Source organism: Poecilia reticulata, linkage group LG7 (assembly GCF_000633615.1).
Source record: "Poecilia reticulata strain Guanapo linkage group LG7, Guppy_female_1.0+MT, whole genome shotgun sequence".
Taxonomy (NCBI): Eukaryota; Metazoa; Chordata; class Actinopteri; order Cyprinodontiformes; family Poeciliidae; genus Poecilia; species Poecilia reticulata.
The window spans coordinates 18,045,710-18,061,220 of NC_024337.1; the positions used below are offsets into that span (position 1 = coordinate 18,045,710).

Sequence of the window (15,511 nt, forward strand, 5' to 3'; positions counted from 1 at the left end):
TTAAAAGACTGGAAGATAAACACCAACTATAACGTCTTTAAAAAAACAAGCAAACATTTTAAAAAGGCTTAAATAAATAAGCAATGCTTAGCCTGGTGGGGGCACAAGTAAATCCTGGTGGCCCGCCAGGCTTATAATACACTGGAGGAAACACTGGGKGCCTGAAYGAGCATTGTTGTGGCGATGTGCTGAAGGCGGAGTATTGGAAAGAGCAGGAGCTTCTTAAAGAGACRGTGGCCCAATTTCAGCACATTAAATTGCATTAAATTACTTTTAAGTCATGTCTGGTTTATRCCGAATTTTTACACYAGCTTAAAATAATAGATACTTATGGCATAGTGYGATAAAATGGCACTATGCCTGTAAAGTACAAAATACAGCGCATTTAAAGAAAAATACTAAATTAGGATTTGGTTGAGTAATGTTTCTATTGGTTTTTCTTTTTATCTTTTTAAAACATAGTTTTTGCTCAGATTATCTTTGCCTGAAATTAAAATGTGTTTCATCTAAAATATTTGAGTGACAAAAAAAAAAGGAAATCTGTAAGGGGATCCAATATTTTTCACACCATCATACTCTAGGACTGAGYATGTTACTTTTATATAAAATCACACTTGTTCATTCATCTTAAATGAGTAATTGTGTCTAAATATTAGCCTGCTCTTGTTGTTTMTACCAAACCAAATCACTAATCTCATATTTGTAGATTTTAGATGAAACTCCTCTTTGTCTGCTCAGGTTCAGTATAATACTAACATCCATTATTGTCCCAAGTGAGGAAGTTTCAGCACCATTTAGTCTGTGTGACTAARCTGTTAGCTGGCACTTCCTGTTGGAAACCACATCCGCTCCGTGTTGCTGCAGGATTGTTGYGTAACAACTGCTTCACTGACAAATTTTAGTCCACTCCTAGTTATTGTCAACGCAGCTTCCTTCTAMGAGAATGTGTCTCGAATAATTAAGAACATATCGAGTTGTCCCTTCTCTTTGTTTGGAGGAAATACATTATGTATGATGCACTTAAGTTGGGGGGTTGGGTTTAAAAGCTCCTGTCTAGCAGATATTTTTTCTCTGGATCTGCATGTGGTTACATTAAAAATGCATCAAGAAGAAGAGGGTGGGGAGGTCTGAGAAATCGTCYTTTCATTCTCTTAAAATAAATACAGTCAGTTCGAATTATCTGAATGAAAACTAGGAATGGTTAGAGTGTTGTTGTTTTACTGATAACGTTAGTTTATAGCTTCTTTTAGTGTTGTAGTTTAGCCGCCATCCAGCAGAGGGCGCCGCTGGTTATCCTGAAGCGGAGCCGGAGATACAGAAACAAAGATGGCGGATCCATAGCGTAGCGGGAAATGGAAACTGTCCAAAATGAGTCCGGTGTGGGACATAAAATGCACTTTGTGCGGTTCTTTTAAGTTTAACAGCGCTCATTCAGCAGAACGCGTTAGCTTCTCATTCAAAAATTATTCATGTGCTACGAAGAAGAGGATATGTTGACAGAAAAGCGGAGGGAGAGGGAAATTGTAACATGATGTACGGAAACATGGCGCCAGTAAGCGTGGATTATTTTTAGACCTGTTAATGCATTTTATGGAGCGAAGTTTTAACATCCCTTCAAAAGCCACCAGAAACGGTACTAATATATTAATATCTCTGTTAATGGGGGATTAAGTGCTTCAATTATTTTATTCTTTTCATCTTTTAATTTTCTATTCAGCAACCTCAGAGGTTTCTGCTTTGTTTCATTTTAAAAATATGTCTTAAGTTTAGTAATGCAAAAGCCACAATTTTGTGTTTATTCAGTCAGTATTTAATAGAGGTGACACAAAATAATGGTAAATTTTTAATTTTTTTTAAATTCAGTCCAATATGAACATTTTAGCCGTTTGTTATGGAAAGACAGTTGCCTCTCCTCTATTAATTGTTAGTTGATCAATGAGATAAATCAACTTTAAAATGACTCATTAATTGATTACTTGCTTTCCTAATTTACATATTTTTTMATGTTTTTTTGTGTGTGTGTGTATTTTCAGGCAGAAAGGGAGAAATCCAGCCTGGGTAGCAAAGTGGAGGAACTGCAGATGCAGCTGATGATGTCCAAACAGGCTCTAAGTCAGCAGGAGGACAAGGTTGGCACTCTCACTCAGCAGCTGGAAGCAGCGCAAAGTCGTCCGCATCCAAACCTGGAGGCAGAGGAGAGGAAGAAGGTGGAAACTGGAGAGGACGGCAGTGAAGGCTTCGACTACGAGGTGGACACTAAGAGCAAAGAGGTGCTGGAAGCACGGATGCGCGCRGCCAGCGAAGAACTCCTGAAGCTGCGAGACGAACTCTCWCAGGCGGGCGCGCGGTACAACACCCTTGAGCAGAGATACAAGCAGGAGAAGGAGCGATGGCGGGGCGAGGCCCAGGAGCTGGCCGACAAGATCCGGCAGTGCATCAAGTCCAGCAAGCAGGATCAGGAGCGCATCGGCGAGCTGGAGAAGGAGATCGGAGCCACGCGGAAAGTGGCAACCGACTCTGAAGGGCATCTGAGCGTCGCTCAGGAGGAGCTGTTGGCTTTCTCCGAGGAGCTGTCCAACCTYTACCACCACATCTGTGTGTGCAACAACATCACGCCCAAACGGGTCACTCTGGACTACTACCGGGACAGCGCTAGGGGTGGTGGCGGAGGAGGAGTGCGAAGGTCACACCACRTCTTCGCCCAACACAACGCTCAGAAGAAGCCTCGGGCAAACGACATGTTCATYTCCAAAGCTGCGGCGCTGCAGTTYATGGGCGAGGTGGACAGCGCGGGATCCAGCGCAGACTCGCTGACCTGTCCCGGATCCCCCACTCTGGATTTCAGGGACCCRTCCAATGTGTCCAACCTGGTTGCTGTCATCCGTTGCCAGATCAAGCACCTCAGGGTAAGAGGGCGGTGTCTGAGACCCATTTCAGCAACAAGGCAGTTAAAAGTCCTTTACGTCATAAAAACATCAGTCATTATTTACGAAACAAGTGGTATGCATATTAAAATCATTAAGCAGATGTACATAAAATATATTGATCAGTGTTCCAGTTACTACGATTCAAAGCCAGCTCTAAACTGGTGGGTGTTTAGCCTTGATTTAGAGGAACTCAGTGTTTCAGCTGTTTTGCAGATTTCTTGATTTGTGGTGCATAGAAGCTGAATGCTGCTTCTCCATGTTTGGCTCTGGGGATTCAGAGCAGAACCAGAAGACCTGAGAGGTCTGGAAGGTTGCTATGACAACAGCAGATCTTTACTGTATTTTGGTGCTGAGCCATTCAGTGATTTATAAACTATCAGCAGCATTTAAAAGTCTCTTCTGTGAGCTACAGGGAGCCAGTGGAAGGACTTTAAAGCTGGTATGATGCGCTCTATCTGCCTGGTTTTCGTCAGAACTCCAGCAGCGACGATCTGGATCAGCTGCAGCTTGAGGACTGATTTTTCAAGCAGACCTGTGAGGTCACTGCTGCAGTAATCAATGCGACTAAAGATAAAAGCTTAGATGAGTTTCTCTAGATCTTTCTGAGACATTAGACCTTTAATCCTGGAAATGTTCTTCAGGTGATAGTAGGCCGACTTTGTAACCGTCTCTATGTGGCTGTGAAGGTTCAGATCTGATCTTTAGTTAATTACTGTAATAGCTGAAGCTGTGCATTGACTCTAGATTGTTCTTCTTTAGGTCCACAGATAATAACTTCACTTTTTCTGGTCATCTGGTGAAAGTTATGTCACATCCACACATTTATTTGTCCTTAGCATCTTTTTGGTGCTTGTATGAGTTCAGAGTCACCTGGTGACATTGTAATGTAGCATGTAGATAGTAAATACAAGGAGTCCCAGGACTGAACCCTGTGGCAGCACCAGCTCATCTCTTACAAACAGGAATAAATCATTTCCAAATCTTATTTTCAGGCTGCTACTAAAAGCCAGGCAGATATTCAGAGTGAAAGCTTYTCCCCTGTACAGTTTTCCTTGAACCTGACATTGTGTTCAGACAGCAAATGTTCTTGAGCGCCTCTCAAATCCAGCGCCTGTTCAGGKCTGTGCCGACACGTGCCTGTGTGTGTTGGTCTGAATGGATCGGATTATCAGGGGTCAAAGTTTAAGAGTTGTGGCCTGAGGAAAACRCAATCCTTTGAGCAAACATTATCTGAAACACTGGAAAGCTTACATTTGTTCTTTCTCTGAAGCGAAACATTAATTCTATAACTGAGGGTGGGCATTTATCGYGTCATGTTATCTTTGTCGAGACAAATTCAAATTAATGTTTAAACTGTCCATATTGTCAGGATTGTTAGTTTTACCATTTTCTCCACAGTTTGTTCAATGAGAATATCAATAAAATTGAAAATATGATTGGAATAATTTACCGTGGGCAGTTTAGTGATATACATTTTTTTATGTGACTGGTGACCTAAAGAAGTGCATTACAGATGGGAATGTTTCTAAAGAGCAGCATTTGGTTAAGGACAGTCGCAGACATACAGTTACCTAAATAAATAAGTAATGAATAATTTTTACTGCCACATTTATCTTTATCACTATAACACTGCAAAGTATCATGATGAAACTTAAAGTCCATGCTAGGAATTTGAAAGTTGTTGCTGAATATATTGTAAATAATAAAGTGGTTTGTTGTTTTAAACTGTTGCAGACGTGTAAGAAATTTAGCAAAGCAGAAAAGCATCCATTAAATCACTTTTCTCTATMCGTGTGTGTCCACTCAGGTGGCTGTGGATCTCTGCCGTCAGAGGGGAGCGATGCCGTACTCTGGGCTCAGCAGCAGCGAGGAGTCGGAGCGGGACACCGAAAGCCTTTTGGAGGAAGTCCTAAAACTCAAATCCCTTCTCAGCACGAAGAGAGAGCAGATTGCAACCCTGCGGACTGTCCTGAAGGCAAACAAGCAGGTAAACGAAGCTGCAGCACTTTTCCTCGTCTTTTAGGTTATTTGATTATTCCAGCAGCATTATCTGTYGATGCAGGTTAAACGTTTGTGCAGAAATGTGATGAATACCTAATGTGTGACCCATACCCAGTGTTTCTCAAACTGTTTTCAGGCTGAGGACCACTTACCCCATTTAACAAACACTCACGGACCACCTAACTTTAAATTACCTCCTCAATAATGCAACATCTTAATATACACAACCTGAAATGAAAATGTTAGTCTCTTAACTCGTAGAGACTACTCTGAATGTGAAGGGTGGCGCAATAAAACCATGAACAAGTCATTTTGAGTTATGTACAGATTCTGAAAGTRGATTCTAAAASGTTCTTTACTTCARGTGTTGTGTGCACTRATAGCATTTTAGGACTATTTGTAATTTAGAAGCATAAGAAAAGAAGAATAGACKTGAGTTGCGTTGGCAAAAACAAACATTTTCTTTCAGCCAGCAGATAACCRAGCRTAAATATTGTTATTTTTAGGTGTTAAGATGCAGTTAGTCAGCGTGGGGCGCAGCGCTGCTCACTGCCTCGATGCTGTGCATCATCAAAGCGTTCAAAAACAAAAGTTCTGCAACTCATCCTGAGAAACTTTCCACCATAATCTTCAGGCTTTCTTTTTAGTGACTCGGTCTTCAGTCATTTATTCRTTATTATTTTTAAACACAATCCTTTGGTAAGCTAACTGTAGCGTCACACTTTTGAGCTAACGTCACTGCAAATTAGCAGTTGTTACGCGGAGCAGAGTTTGAGAAAGACTGCCATAGACGTATTAGAATCTCTTCTAGGAAGCATAATAAGCCATATGCCCTGCTTCACCATGTTGGATGCACCGAGTTGATTGGCTAATGTTCATATCGCTATCTTGTACCTAAAAAAGGGGCCAGTGAGTTTCCCTTTTCCTCTGCACTTTCAATACTGAATAATTTCCAGATCTTAAGCCTGCTTTCTCCWCCACTCGTTTATCTCATCTGACCTACTTCTGTTGTTTCTCTCGTTACTCCAAACTCTCTCCAGGTGACGTTTTTGATATATTCCATGTTTATTTTCACGTCACGCTGTTAAACTGATKATGCTGTTACTGGGACAGACTGGGCTCAGGACTCCGGTTCGTCTGTAATAAAATATTTATAATACTGCATTAGATTTGGTTTGGCTTTGGCTATCACTGGAGTGATGCAGATTCCTGCTTRGCTTAGCATCATCAAGGGCTGTACGGTCGTCATGCCCTGTTATTCTGGTACCAACAGAACGCCTAAATGTTCTGTTTGAAGAAGCGACCCGCTGCTTTTCCTGATGTCAGTCAAACGGCATTCATTTTATTTTTAGTCTGAACTGCAGCAGTCAGTCGCTTGAGATGGTTTGGTCGTTTATATTTTTCATTATTTTTTATATTTGTTTGCTTTATATTTGTAACTTTTTTTTCGCAGCGCTTCTTTCAAATAACTCGAAAAAAAAGCTTTGTCTGTGTTGATGCCCAAACCACACTGTTATAGAAATGCACTGCTGCTTTGTTGGCAAAGTCTCAGAAAAGCAAATATTGTTTTTGCATTCTTTTTTTTAATTTTTTTTTTTTATCATTTTTTAAAAATGTTTGAATGAAACAATTAAAAACTTCTTACTTTAAGGTTCGTACAGCTGCTTTTCAATTCGGTGTTTTCAAGATTAGGAAAGTGCTCGTTTATTGTTCAAAGTCCTTGAAAGTGTTTGGTGACCAAACTGCACGGGTTTGTAATAAATGTAATCGGTTTGATCAAAAACCTAAATTTTGAAAACATTAAAGTTAAATCCAGATATTTTTATACAGCCAATAAAAATAGATTTTTATTTTGTCACTGTGTGAAGTTAAATCAGACTAAACTTTTCTTGTTTTAAGTTGGTTAGAATGACCAAAATTATTTCCATCTGCTAAATGCCAGAAAAGTTGGGAACATTGTTGGAAATTTTGTTGTAACTTGGAGTTTAAACATTTAATTTGAKCAAGAAGGTAATTTACCATGAGGCGATTTGTTTCGATTGTTTCAACGTAATGAATATCTATTATTCCTAATAGCTCAGTGACTTATTKATCCCTATATATCTCTATAACATTGGTTATATTTTATAGGTTAAACAAAGTTATTAAAATTGGGGGATATTTTTTTTTGAATTAGTGTTTTGTTCTCGGGTCAGTCCGGTATTTGGGGTGTGTGAGATACTTCAAAACATGAAATTTAGTTATAATTATGCTGTAGAGTACCATCACAAAATATTAACATTAATAAATAATATGTTGAATTGAGACAGTTTAGCTCATTTGTTTATAACTCTAAAGTTGGTGCTGGAAAAGTTTGAAAACKTGAATTTTACTGTGAAAGGTGCACAAACCTTGTTGTTTAAATGTTTGATCTTGAGGTGGTTTTTGTTTTTGTCGTTGCAGACGGCGGAGTTGGCCTTGTCTAATCTGAAAACCAAGTATGAGACGGAGAAGAGCATGGTGTCGGAGACCATGATGAAACTGAGGAATGAGCTCAAAGCCCTGAAGGAGGACGCTGCCACCTTCTCGTCTCTCAGAGTCATGTTTGCCAGCCGGTAAGGTTTTTATTTCTTTTAYCCAAGACATGAAAAAATATTTGTAAAAGTTTTTTTCTAGGACTAAATGCTTTGTAAAAGCACTCGTTAGTGGGTAATGAGCTTACCGTTCTTATTACACCCGTGCACGATCCACGGCTTCACGTGAAGATTATAAGCCACATGCTCTGCCTTGTGCGGGGAAAAGGACGGTTCAGGCGGGTCGTGTTGGGGAGGAAGAGGTCCGAACGTTTGCACGAAACSAGTAAAACTCAACAGAACYAAGATCACTAAACTGCTCTGCTCGATTGGAAAGCAGTGATTATRCCAWTGCWRTAAACTAGAAAAATGCWTAATTTTCAGATTTATTTATTTTTATTTATGTAGCAGGTGTTAAACGGCTCAGAGGTTCCTGGACGAGTATCAGCCTGTCTGGTCTGTTTGCAGACATTTATGAGCTGCTACTTGATKATCCTTAAGAAGGACTCAGGAACAGACAGTAATCAAGGCCAGCTGAAGTCTSATCCAACAGATTACAGCTTTGGAAAAGGTTRTGGTTCAAGTTAGTRGTGCCACCATGTGGAGGGATACTGGAACTGCACGTGGACGACTCGCCCTTCMGTTCACCTTCCTACTTTGTTTTGTTTTGTCTGGCTTTAAAASTCAACAAAATGCTGTTAAAGATGGTGATGAAYATATGCAGCATCATAGGTTTTATAATTGTGGCTTTATTAATTTAAATTCTCGTTATTTAAATAAAGAAAATCATAAATGTTCAGAAATTTCTGAAGTGATCAAAACTTCTTTCTTTTTTTTCTTTTTTTTGTTGGTGTCAAACAATCCAATTAGAATTTTATTTTTTGCACAATTGCATTCCTCTACAGAGCGAAGTCTGATTGGCTGTTGCWCTGCGTTCGTCTGCAAAAGTTCAGATTTTCCATCTACAGTATTTTCTGTTGGAAATGCTCCTCGACGCTCAAATCAGATTTAGTCTGAATGCAGCAGAAGTTGTTTCAGTTCTCCGACGTAATTAGCAACGTTTCAGATTCTAAAATTCGTCTTATTTGCGGTGTTGGTTGGTGTGTGCTCCAACAAACTCAGTTTGTCTCTAACCTGACTGTTTTTATGTGCCTTCTGATGAGCTCCTGCTCGCCTGTTGCTGCATGCTGCATGTTGACCCTGTCCACGTCTTCCAGGTGCGATCAGTAYGTCACCCAGCTGGACGAGATGCAGAGGCAGCTTGCCGCTGCTGAGGACGAGAAGAAGACTCTTAACTCGCTCCTGCGCATGGCCATCCAGCAGAAACTGGCCCTCACTCAGCGTCTGGAGGACCTGGAGGCTCCTCAGGCCCCCCGCAGCCTGAACAGCAGCCCCCGGCGCTCCCGGGCCAAAGAGCTGGCCGCCAAGTCGGGCCGGGCCTCCCGCAGCCCCCGCAGCAGCCCCGGCAGGCCCCAGCTGAGGAGCAGTCCGCGGGCCAGCCCCGTCCTCGGCAGCAGCGTCCCCGCCTCGGCCACCCACCACTTGCGAGCTCTAACCCGAAGTCTCCACACAAGCCCTGTAAGAACCTCCTCTTCTCTTTCTTCCGACAACAGCTTTCACACAAGCAGCCGGTCCCACGGTGGCCGGGGTCTCCCAAGAGATGCCACCTTCATTAGAAGTCGTAGTATCAGTGATGTTTTTAATACGGAGGTGAGTCATAGACGTTCTCTGCCTCGTAAAGACTCCACCAGTTCTTTGAGCAGTGACTTAACAGTCAGTACGAGTGATAGACGAAGGGCTGCRTCCGGCCGGAGAGCTTCGGTCCCTGTGCGCCAGGACACTTTCATCAAAACTCGCATTGCTTCTTCCTCTTCCAGCAGGCACAAGTCTGCKTCCTCTTCACAYGCCGATGATCTAACCTCCTCTAAAGCTTCGCGTGTGTATCCTAACACAGCTAAAGCATGGGCTGAAAACCGGCAAAACCCTGACCCAAAAACACACCTAGACGCCTCTGTGAGGAAGAAGCAGAACAGGTCTAAATTCGCKCAAGGAGCAGCTGCTAGCAGCTACTCGTTGCCGTCAGAGTCGGTCCATTCACAGCCAAACTCCAGATACTCAGCGGCCCAAACAGTGGCGGCTCTGTCTGCTCACAACCCGCCTGGTAAGCCCAGGATGAGCAGCGTCTGCAGAGAGTCTAGAGGCAGATCCTCCACCGCGGTAAATAGAAGCACAGAGGAATCACACAGTGCTGCCAACAGGAACTGTGGTAATAAAAGTCAGGCTGCATCTTCCAGGGCCCGGAGCTCTCATTCTAAATGCTCTCGCAAGAAAAACTAGCAGCTTATGATTAGAAAGTATTTTAAATATGAGATGTTGAATAAGCTGCCTTGTATGTATTCTGTTTTGTTTTAACCTTTTGTGTTTTGCCAAGAGATTTGTAGGTTTAATTGGTTTATTGCTGATTGTTGCATGGCTTGTAGTGACTCGTAAAAGTTTTCATACCACTTGGAACTTTTCCACATTTTGTCAAATTACAACCACAACCCTCTATGTGCTTTATTGGGACTCTATTATTAACTCATTTCTACAAATTTAGGCTTTATTCACCAAAAGGATGAAATTTGTCTGTTATACGCAAAATATCTCAAGGAACTACAGTTTTTGTATWAAAATTAGCTGTAGCAACTTAAATTTGTTGCTACAATTTCCATTTATAAACTCAGTTAACTGTTTAAGACAGTTCAGACTGTGATTCTCGAGAAACGTTGCAAATGATTCATTGGGATGTGGATTTTTAGATTAAAGAGTAACATTCAAAACTTTAAAAAATTGTAAACGGTTATTTGTTAGCTTCATCAACTTATTCCATTTCAAAAGGTTTAAAACTTTACAATTTTTGTGCAAAATTTGCTTCGACATTTTTCTTTTCACTTCCACAGACTTCAGTATCTYGTCTCCTCCATCAGCTCTGTACACCAGTGTGCCGGTGGAGGCTCCTTCTTCTACAGGGCTCAACATGCTGTCTGAGCGCTGCTGCCCCCTAGTGACTGGAGGCTTTATTGTTCAAGCAAGAATGCATGCTTGAACAAGCATGCATTCATGCTTGTTCAAGCATGAATGCATGCTTGAACAAGCATGTATTCATGYTTTAAAAWAMAAGACCTTTTTTTTTTTTTTTTTTAGGTTTCTATTTGTAGAGCTGGAATGAAAGTGATCCATTTCTATCGTTATGCTTCAGATTTAGTTGTTTTTCACATAAAGTCTTAATAAAATACATTAAAGTTTGTGGTTGTAACCAAAACGTGGAAGTTGTAAGAAAGATTTTGTGAGTAACTCTAGGATGTCTGCTTGTCATTATCATTCATTCTCATATTATCAGTTCTTTTCTTTCTGATTAAGTTGAACTTAATGTTTTTGTTTTGTCTCTGTCTCCCCCTGTTTCYGTAGCGCTGAAACACTCCCACCATCACTCCAAAACCCCTCTGCTCCATAAGGACCAGTCTTCATCTTGTGACTTCCCCTCCACCCGGCTAATTCCTCCATCCTCCCTGCTTGACCTGAGACATCCTGTCCATCCCAGATATGACGCAGCATTAATCCGTCTCSACCATGGAGTGAAAAAAAAATCTGAAAAGATAAAAAAAAAGACAGAAAATCTTCCATCCCAGCCTCTTGGTGTGGAGAAACCTGCATGCATCCCGGAGGAGGATGAAGAGCCTAACCTGCCGCTCGTTTCTCTCTCTCTTCTCTCATTGACTGTGTCTGTTTCGTCTTTTTCAACGCGGTATATTGTGGTGAACCATCGACAGTATTTATTCTATAAACAGAACCTTTCTTGTACAGTATTTCCTGTCCTCTGACTCAGATTCAAGGCTGTGATCTGTTCTCTGGAGGCGTTGACGTCCTCACACCCTCTTGCCTTCAACCTGGCAACCTTGTCCGGCCTGTTTGGCGTTCTTTAGCATCGGAAAGCCTTTAGCTCCAGGGTTTCCTCCAGAAAACTTGCTAAGCCCGTTGGTTTGGCGCTACGGCAGTCGTTCATCCAGCGGCACGTCTTGTTTTTGAGTGAAATCTTTTTAAAAAGTTGACAGGAAATTTTAAAATATCACTTCAAATGTGTTATTGAGAGATTGGAAGATTAATACCTGAACACCAACTATAAAGTCTTAAAAATGCAAACATAAAAAAAAAAAAAAAAACTTAAATAAATAAGCAATGCTTAGCCTGGTGGGGACACATGCAAAGCCTGGTGGCCCGCCAGGCTTATAAAGCACTGGGGGAAACCCTGAGCTCGTCTRGAATGATYGAAGTGGAGCTTGCTGTTGTCGTTTAASTCCTACCTGTCTTTTTTTTACCTTCTGACTTTCCTTGCCTGTCAGCTACACCCTTTAACTAGAGGCCAGGAAAAAAAGTTGTTTTATGTGGAAATAGATCAGCCATAACGTCACCGCCTCAGGTCAGAACCGTAAATATTCAGATCGACAGTTTGGGAAGTCTTCAGTGGAGGTCTTACTTTACAAACTATGCAGACTGGTGCCTATTTCCTGCCTGACTTTTGGTTCAACACTAGCTGCGTTTCCATTACAAATGTGTGCAAATCTTGAATTTTACTTTGTAAAAAAAAATGTTTTTAAAGAGAGGGAGGTGAGCCGAGCTCACTCATCCAGCCGATGTCGTCCCCTGGCCTCCCCCTCAAATGGCTKCTTCCTCACCCCGCAGTACATGTAGATCTCCTCTCCCGTCCTGATGTCTCGCCTGGCGAGACGGGTCGGCGAGGCCGGGGAACTTTGCCAACACACATTTGACATTAAAGTTCTTGGAAGAATTTTTTATCATTTGGCCAAAGGTTGCCAGCTGCGGATGACATTTGCATGGGTGGACCTGAGAGTTTATGCAGAGTTCCTTCTCCCCATACTTGGAAAAAGTAAATATCTGATTCTTCTCCCGCCTTCAGGGACCCTGCCAGACTTTAACGTGGAAGTCACATAAGACGAACCATTTGGTGAATGCCTTGGTCGACCCTGTGGAAGATAAAATACTTTTAATTTATTGAATTAACATCACCACCTGGAATAAATAGAATTTTGTGATTGCGGTGTTTCCGTCACACACATGAATAAGTTTGTTCACGCAATAAATCATTAAAGATTCTGCCAGTAGCGCTCACTGGAGCTGTTAGAGCGACAAACCGCTGCTAGGGAGCGGCTACGTGTGCAGCAAACTTTTGCAGTTTTACCGAAGAGTTATGGAGTAAACATTTTCAAATGATGAAGCTTTTTATGAGCTGTGCGACGCTGTGAGAGATCTGGTGGAGCCAGCTGCGCATTGTCCACAAAAACRAACATCTTCCTCCTATTTCCTGTTGTCGTCTTTGTTGTTTCTGCCAGTAGTAACATCCGGTTGTCGATCATGTGACGCAAATATAAGTCTTTCCGTTGCAGTTTTGTGAACTCGCAAAAACTTAAGCGAGTTTTTCCCAAATTGTTTTTTTTATTTTCATATTTTTATGTTAGATGGAAACGCAGCTGACTGCAGCTTCGTTAAGAAAAAAGCTGTTTAGCATCCTAAACGTCGAGTCGCTTCCGGGATTATCTTCTGTAAGAATCACACTCGAGATGAAGCATCCCAGCAAATTAGAAAAATCAAGAGGTTTATATATTTCAGTTAATTGTTTCAAAAAGTAAAACTTTGGTTTTTAAGATTGTTGCTTCAAGCTGGYGGAATCYGAACAGTTTCTCAGAAAATTGCATAAGCCAGTGAAGTTTCTGCATCAATGTATGAAGGTGATCAGGTGTGAGAAATTAGCAGCTTTTCTGTAATGTTGGTTTGTTTCTCTGCAATTATCACACCAGCAGTTTTGAGTAGTGTGTACACATGCATGATTGACACTCCTAACACCCTCCTCCTGTCTCTGATTGGTTGRGTTTTTTTYCCTGAGTTTTGTATTTCTGCAAATTGCAGTAATACCACAAGAGGGAGCCAGAGGAGTTTGATTTTTTWAWTTYMWYMAWTTTTTTYWCAGATTCTCTGTTTCATAATCTGTCAGGATTTAGTGAAAGTTTCAACAAATATGTAAAGGAATACATTTTTACACCYACTGCAGCTTTTAACTCTGTTTTGGTTTGTTTGGTAGAGTGTCACCTTTCTTTGACATTTTTTCCTTCCGTCTAACTTTTAGCTAATGCGCTTAACTTTGCAAAGACATTTTGTTGTCTCAACAACTGATTGGCTCTTTTATTCGTCTTGCGTAATATTATAATTTTCTGAGAAACTATTTGGATTTTCATTAGTTATGAGCCATAATTAAAGTCTTGTGAGATGAATCCGTTAAACATTTTGAAATGATTTTCTGAAATAACTGAACTTTTTATYGATTTTGGATTTTATTGGCATGCAGCTGTGTGTTTTGACAGGTTGAATTTAGATAAAGTAACGTAATATTTCCTTGTTTCTCTATTTTATTGGCTTCCATTAGCACTTCAGTCTTTCTGCTCTTTATTCTCTGTCACAGCCAATAATCAACAAACATTCACGTCACGCATTTCAGATTAAATAGTTCTGTGCTCCAGTGTAAACGTATAGTAATCACAGTAAAGCTGCTGCTTGAGTCCGTTGTTTTCTAACTACGGTAGCGTCTCTTGCTACTAGTGAAGTTTCTGCTTGTTGAACATGGATTCCCCTGAAAACTTTAAATCTGTTAATGCAGACAGGCTGCAGGTGGAACGATTAAARTGCATGATTCTACGATAGAGGATTTTATTGTYGGGGCATTTCTGTGATCCAAGAGAGTCGCTTTATTCTGAAGGTCACCTGGTTCGGTGACATCATCTGGAAATCATGTCGTACCATTCTCAACTTATGATACAAATAATCAGATATTTGGCTTTTTAATGAGGAAACGTTTTAACAATTTACTGACCATTTGCTGCAACATCCTGCTTTTTTATTTCTGTGCCTTTTGTTTTTTTAATTCTCCATATTGCAGTCATTGTTCAAACACTGTAGCTTTTATTGTTGTATAAATTAGTTTTAACTGCTGTTGAAGTTGATTGAAGCNGATTTTGGATTTTATTGGCATGCAGCTGTGTGTTTTGACAGGTTGAATTTAGATAAAGTAACGTAATATTTCCTTGTTTCTCTATTTTATTGGCTTCCATTAGCACTTCAGTCTTTCTGCTCTTTATTCTCTATCACAGCTAATAATCAACAAACATTCACGTCACGCATTTCAGATTAAATAGTTCTGTGCTCCAGTGTAAACGTATAGTAATCACAGTAAAGCTGCTGCTTGAGTCCGTTGTTTTCTAACTACGGTAGCGTCTCTTGCTACTAGTGAAGTTTCTGCTTGTTGAACATGGATTCCCCTGAAAACTTTAAATCTGTTAATGCAGACAGGCTGCAGGTGGAACGATTAAARTGCATGATTCTACGATAGAGGATTTTATTGTYGGGGCATTTCTGTGATCCAAGAGAGTCGCTTTATTCTGAAGGTCACCTGGTTCGGTGACATCATCTGGAAATCATGTCGTACCATTCTCAACTTATGATACAAATAATCAGATATTTGGCTTTTTAATGAGGAAACGTTTTAACAATTTACTGACCATTTGCTGCAACATCCTGCTTTTTTATTTCTGTGCCTTTTGTTTTTTTAATTCTCCATATTGCAGTCATTGTTCAAACACTGTAGCTTTTATTGTTGTATAAATTAGTTTTAACTGCTGTTGAAGTTGATTGAAGCRTTGATAAAGGTGATATCTCATTTTGGTGAAATATTTTCACTTTCTAGCTCCTTTGAGGATTAAGTAATCCTGAAATGTTATCTACTGTATTTATCATGGAAAATTGCTGCTGAATGGAAATAATGATGGAAAAACGGAGAAGTTTAATGACTAAAAAGTGAAAATGCTTCAACATAATGTCATCTTGCACTGAAGGTTGTAAATTGATCTATTTAACTCGCCCTGTGGATAATTTATTGACCTTGGCTGTATAATATTTTAACTGTATTTAAGTGGTTTGCATTTTCTG

General features: G+C 40.6%; 1 protein-coding gene across 1 annotated transcript in view; it reads left to right on the top strand.

Moving 5' to 3' along the window:
- Positions 1–11,325, top strand: part of LOC103467950 (protein bicaudal D homolog 2) — a 30,274-nt gene extending 18,949 nt beyond the window's left edge. Inside the window, exons 5-9 of the mRNA XM_008414711.2 lie at positions 2,034–2,906; positions 4,735–4,914; positions 7,371–7,522; positions 8,698–9,058; positions 10,928–11,325. Of these exons, the coding sequence (XP_008412933.1) occupies positions 2,034–2,906; positions 4,735–4,914; positions 7,371–7,522; positions 8,698–9,058; positions 10,928–10,933 (1,572 nt within the window). The 3' untranslated portion in view covers positions 10,934–11,325. The remainder of the gene's footprint in view (positions 1–2,033; positions 2,907–4,734; positions 4,915–7,370; positions 7,523–8,697; positions 9,059–10,927) is intronic.
- The last annotated feature ends 4,186 nt before the right edge of the window (positions 11,326–15,511 follow it).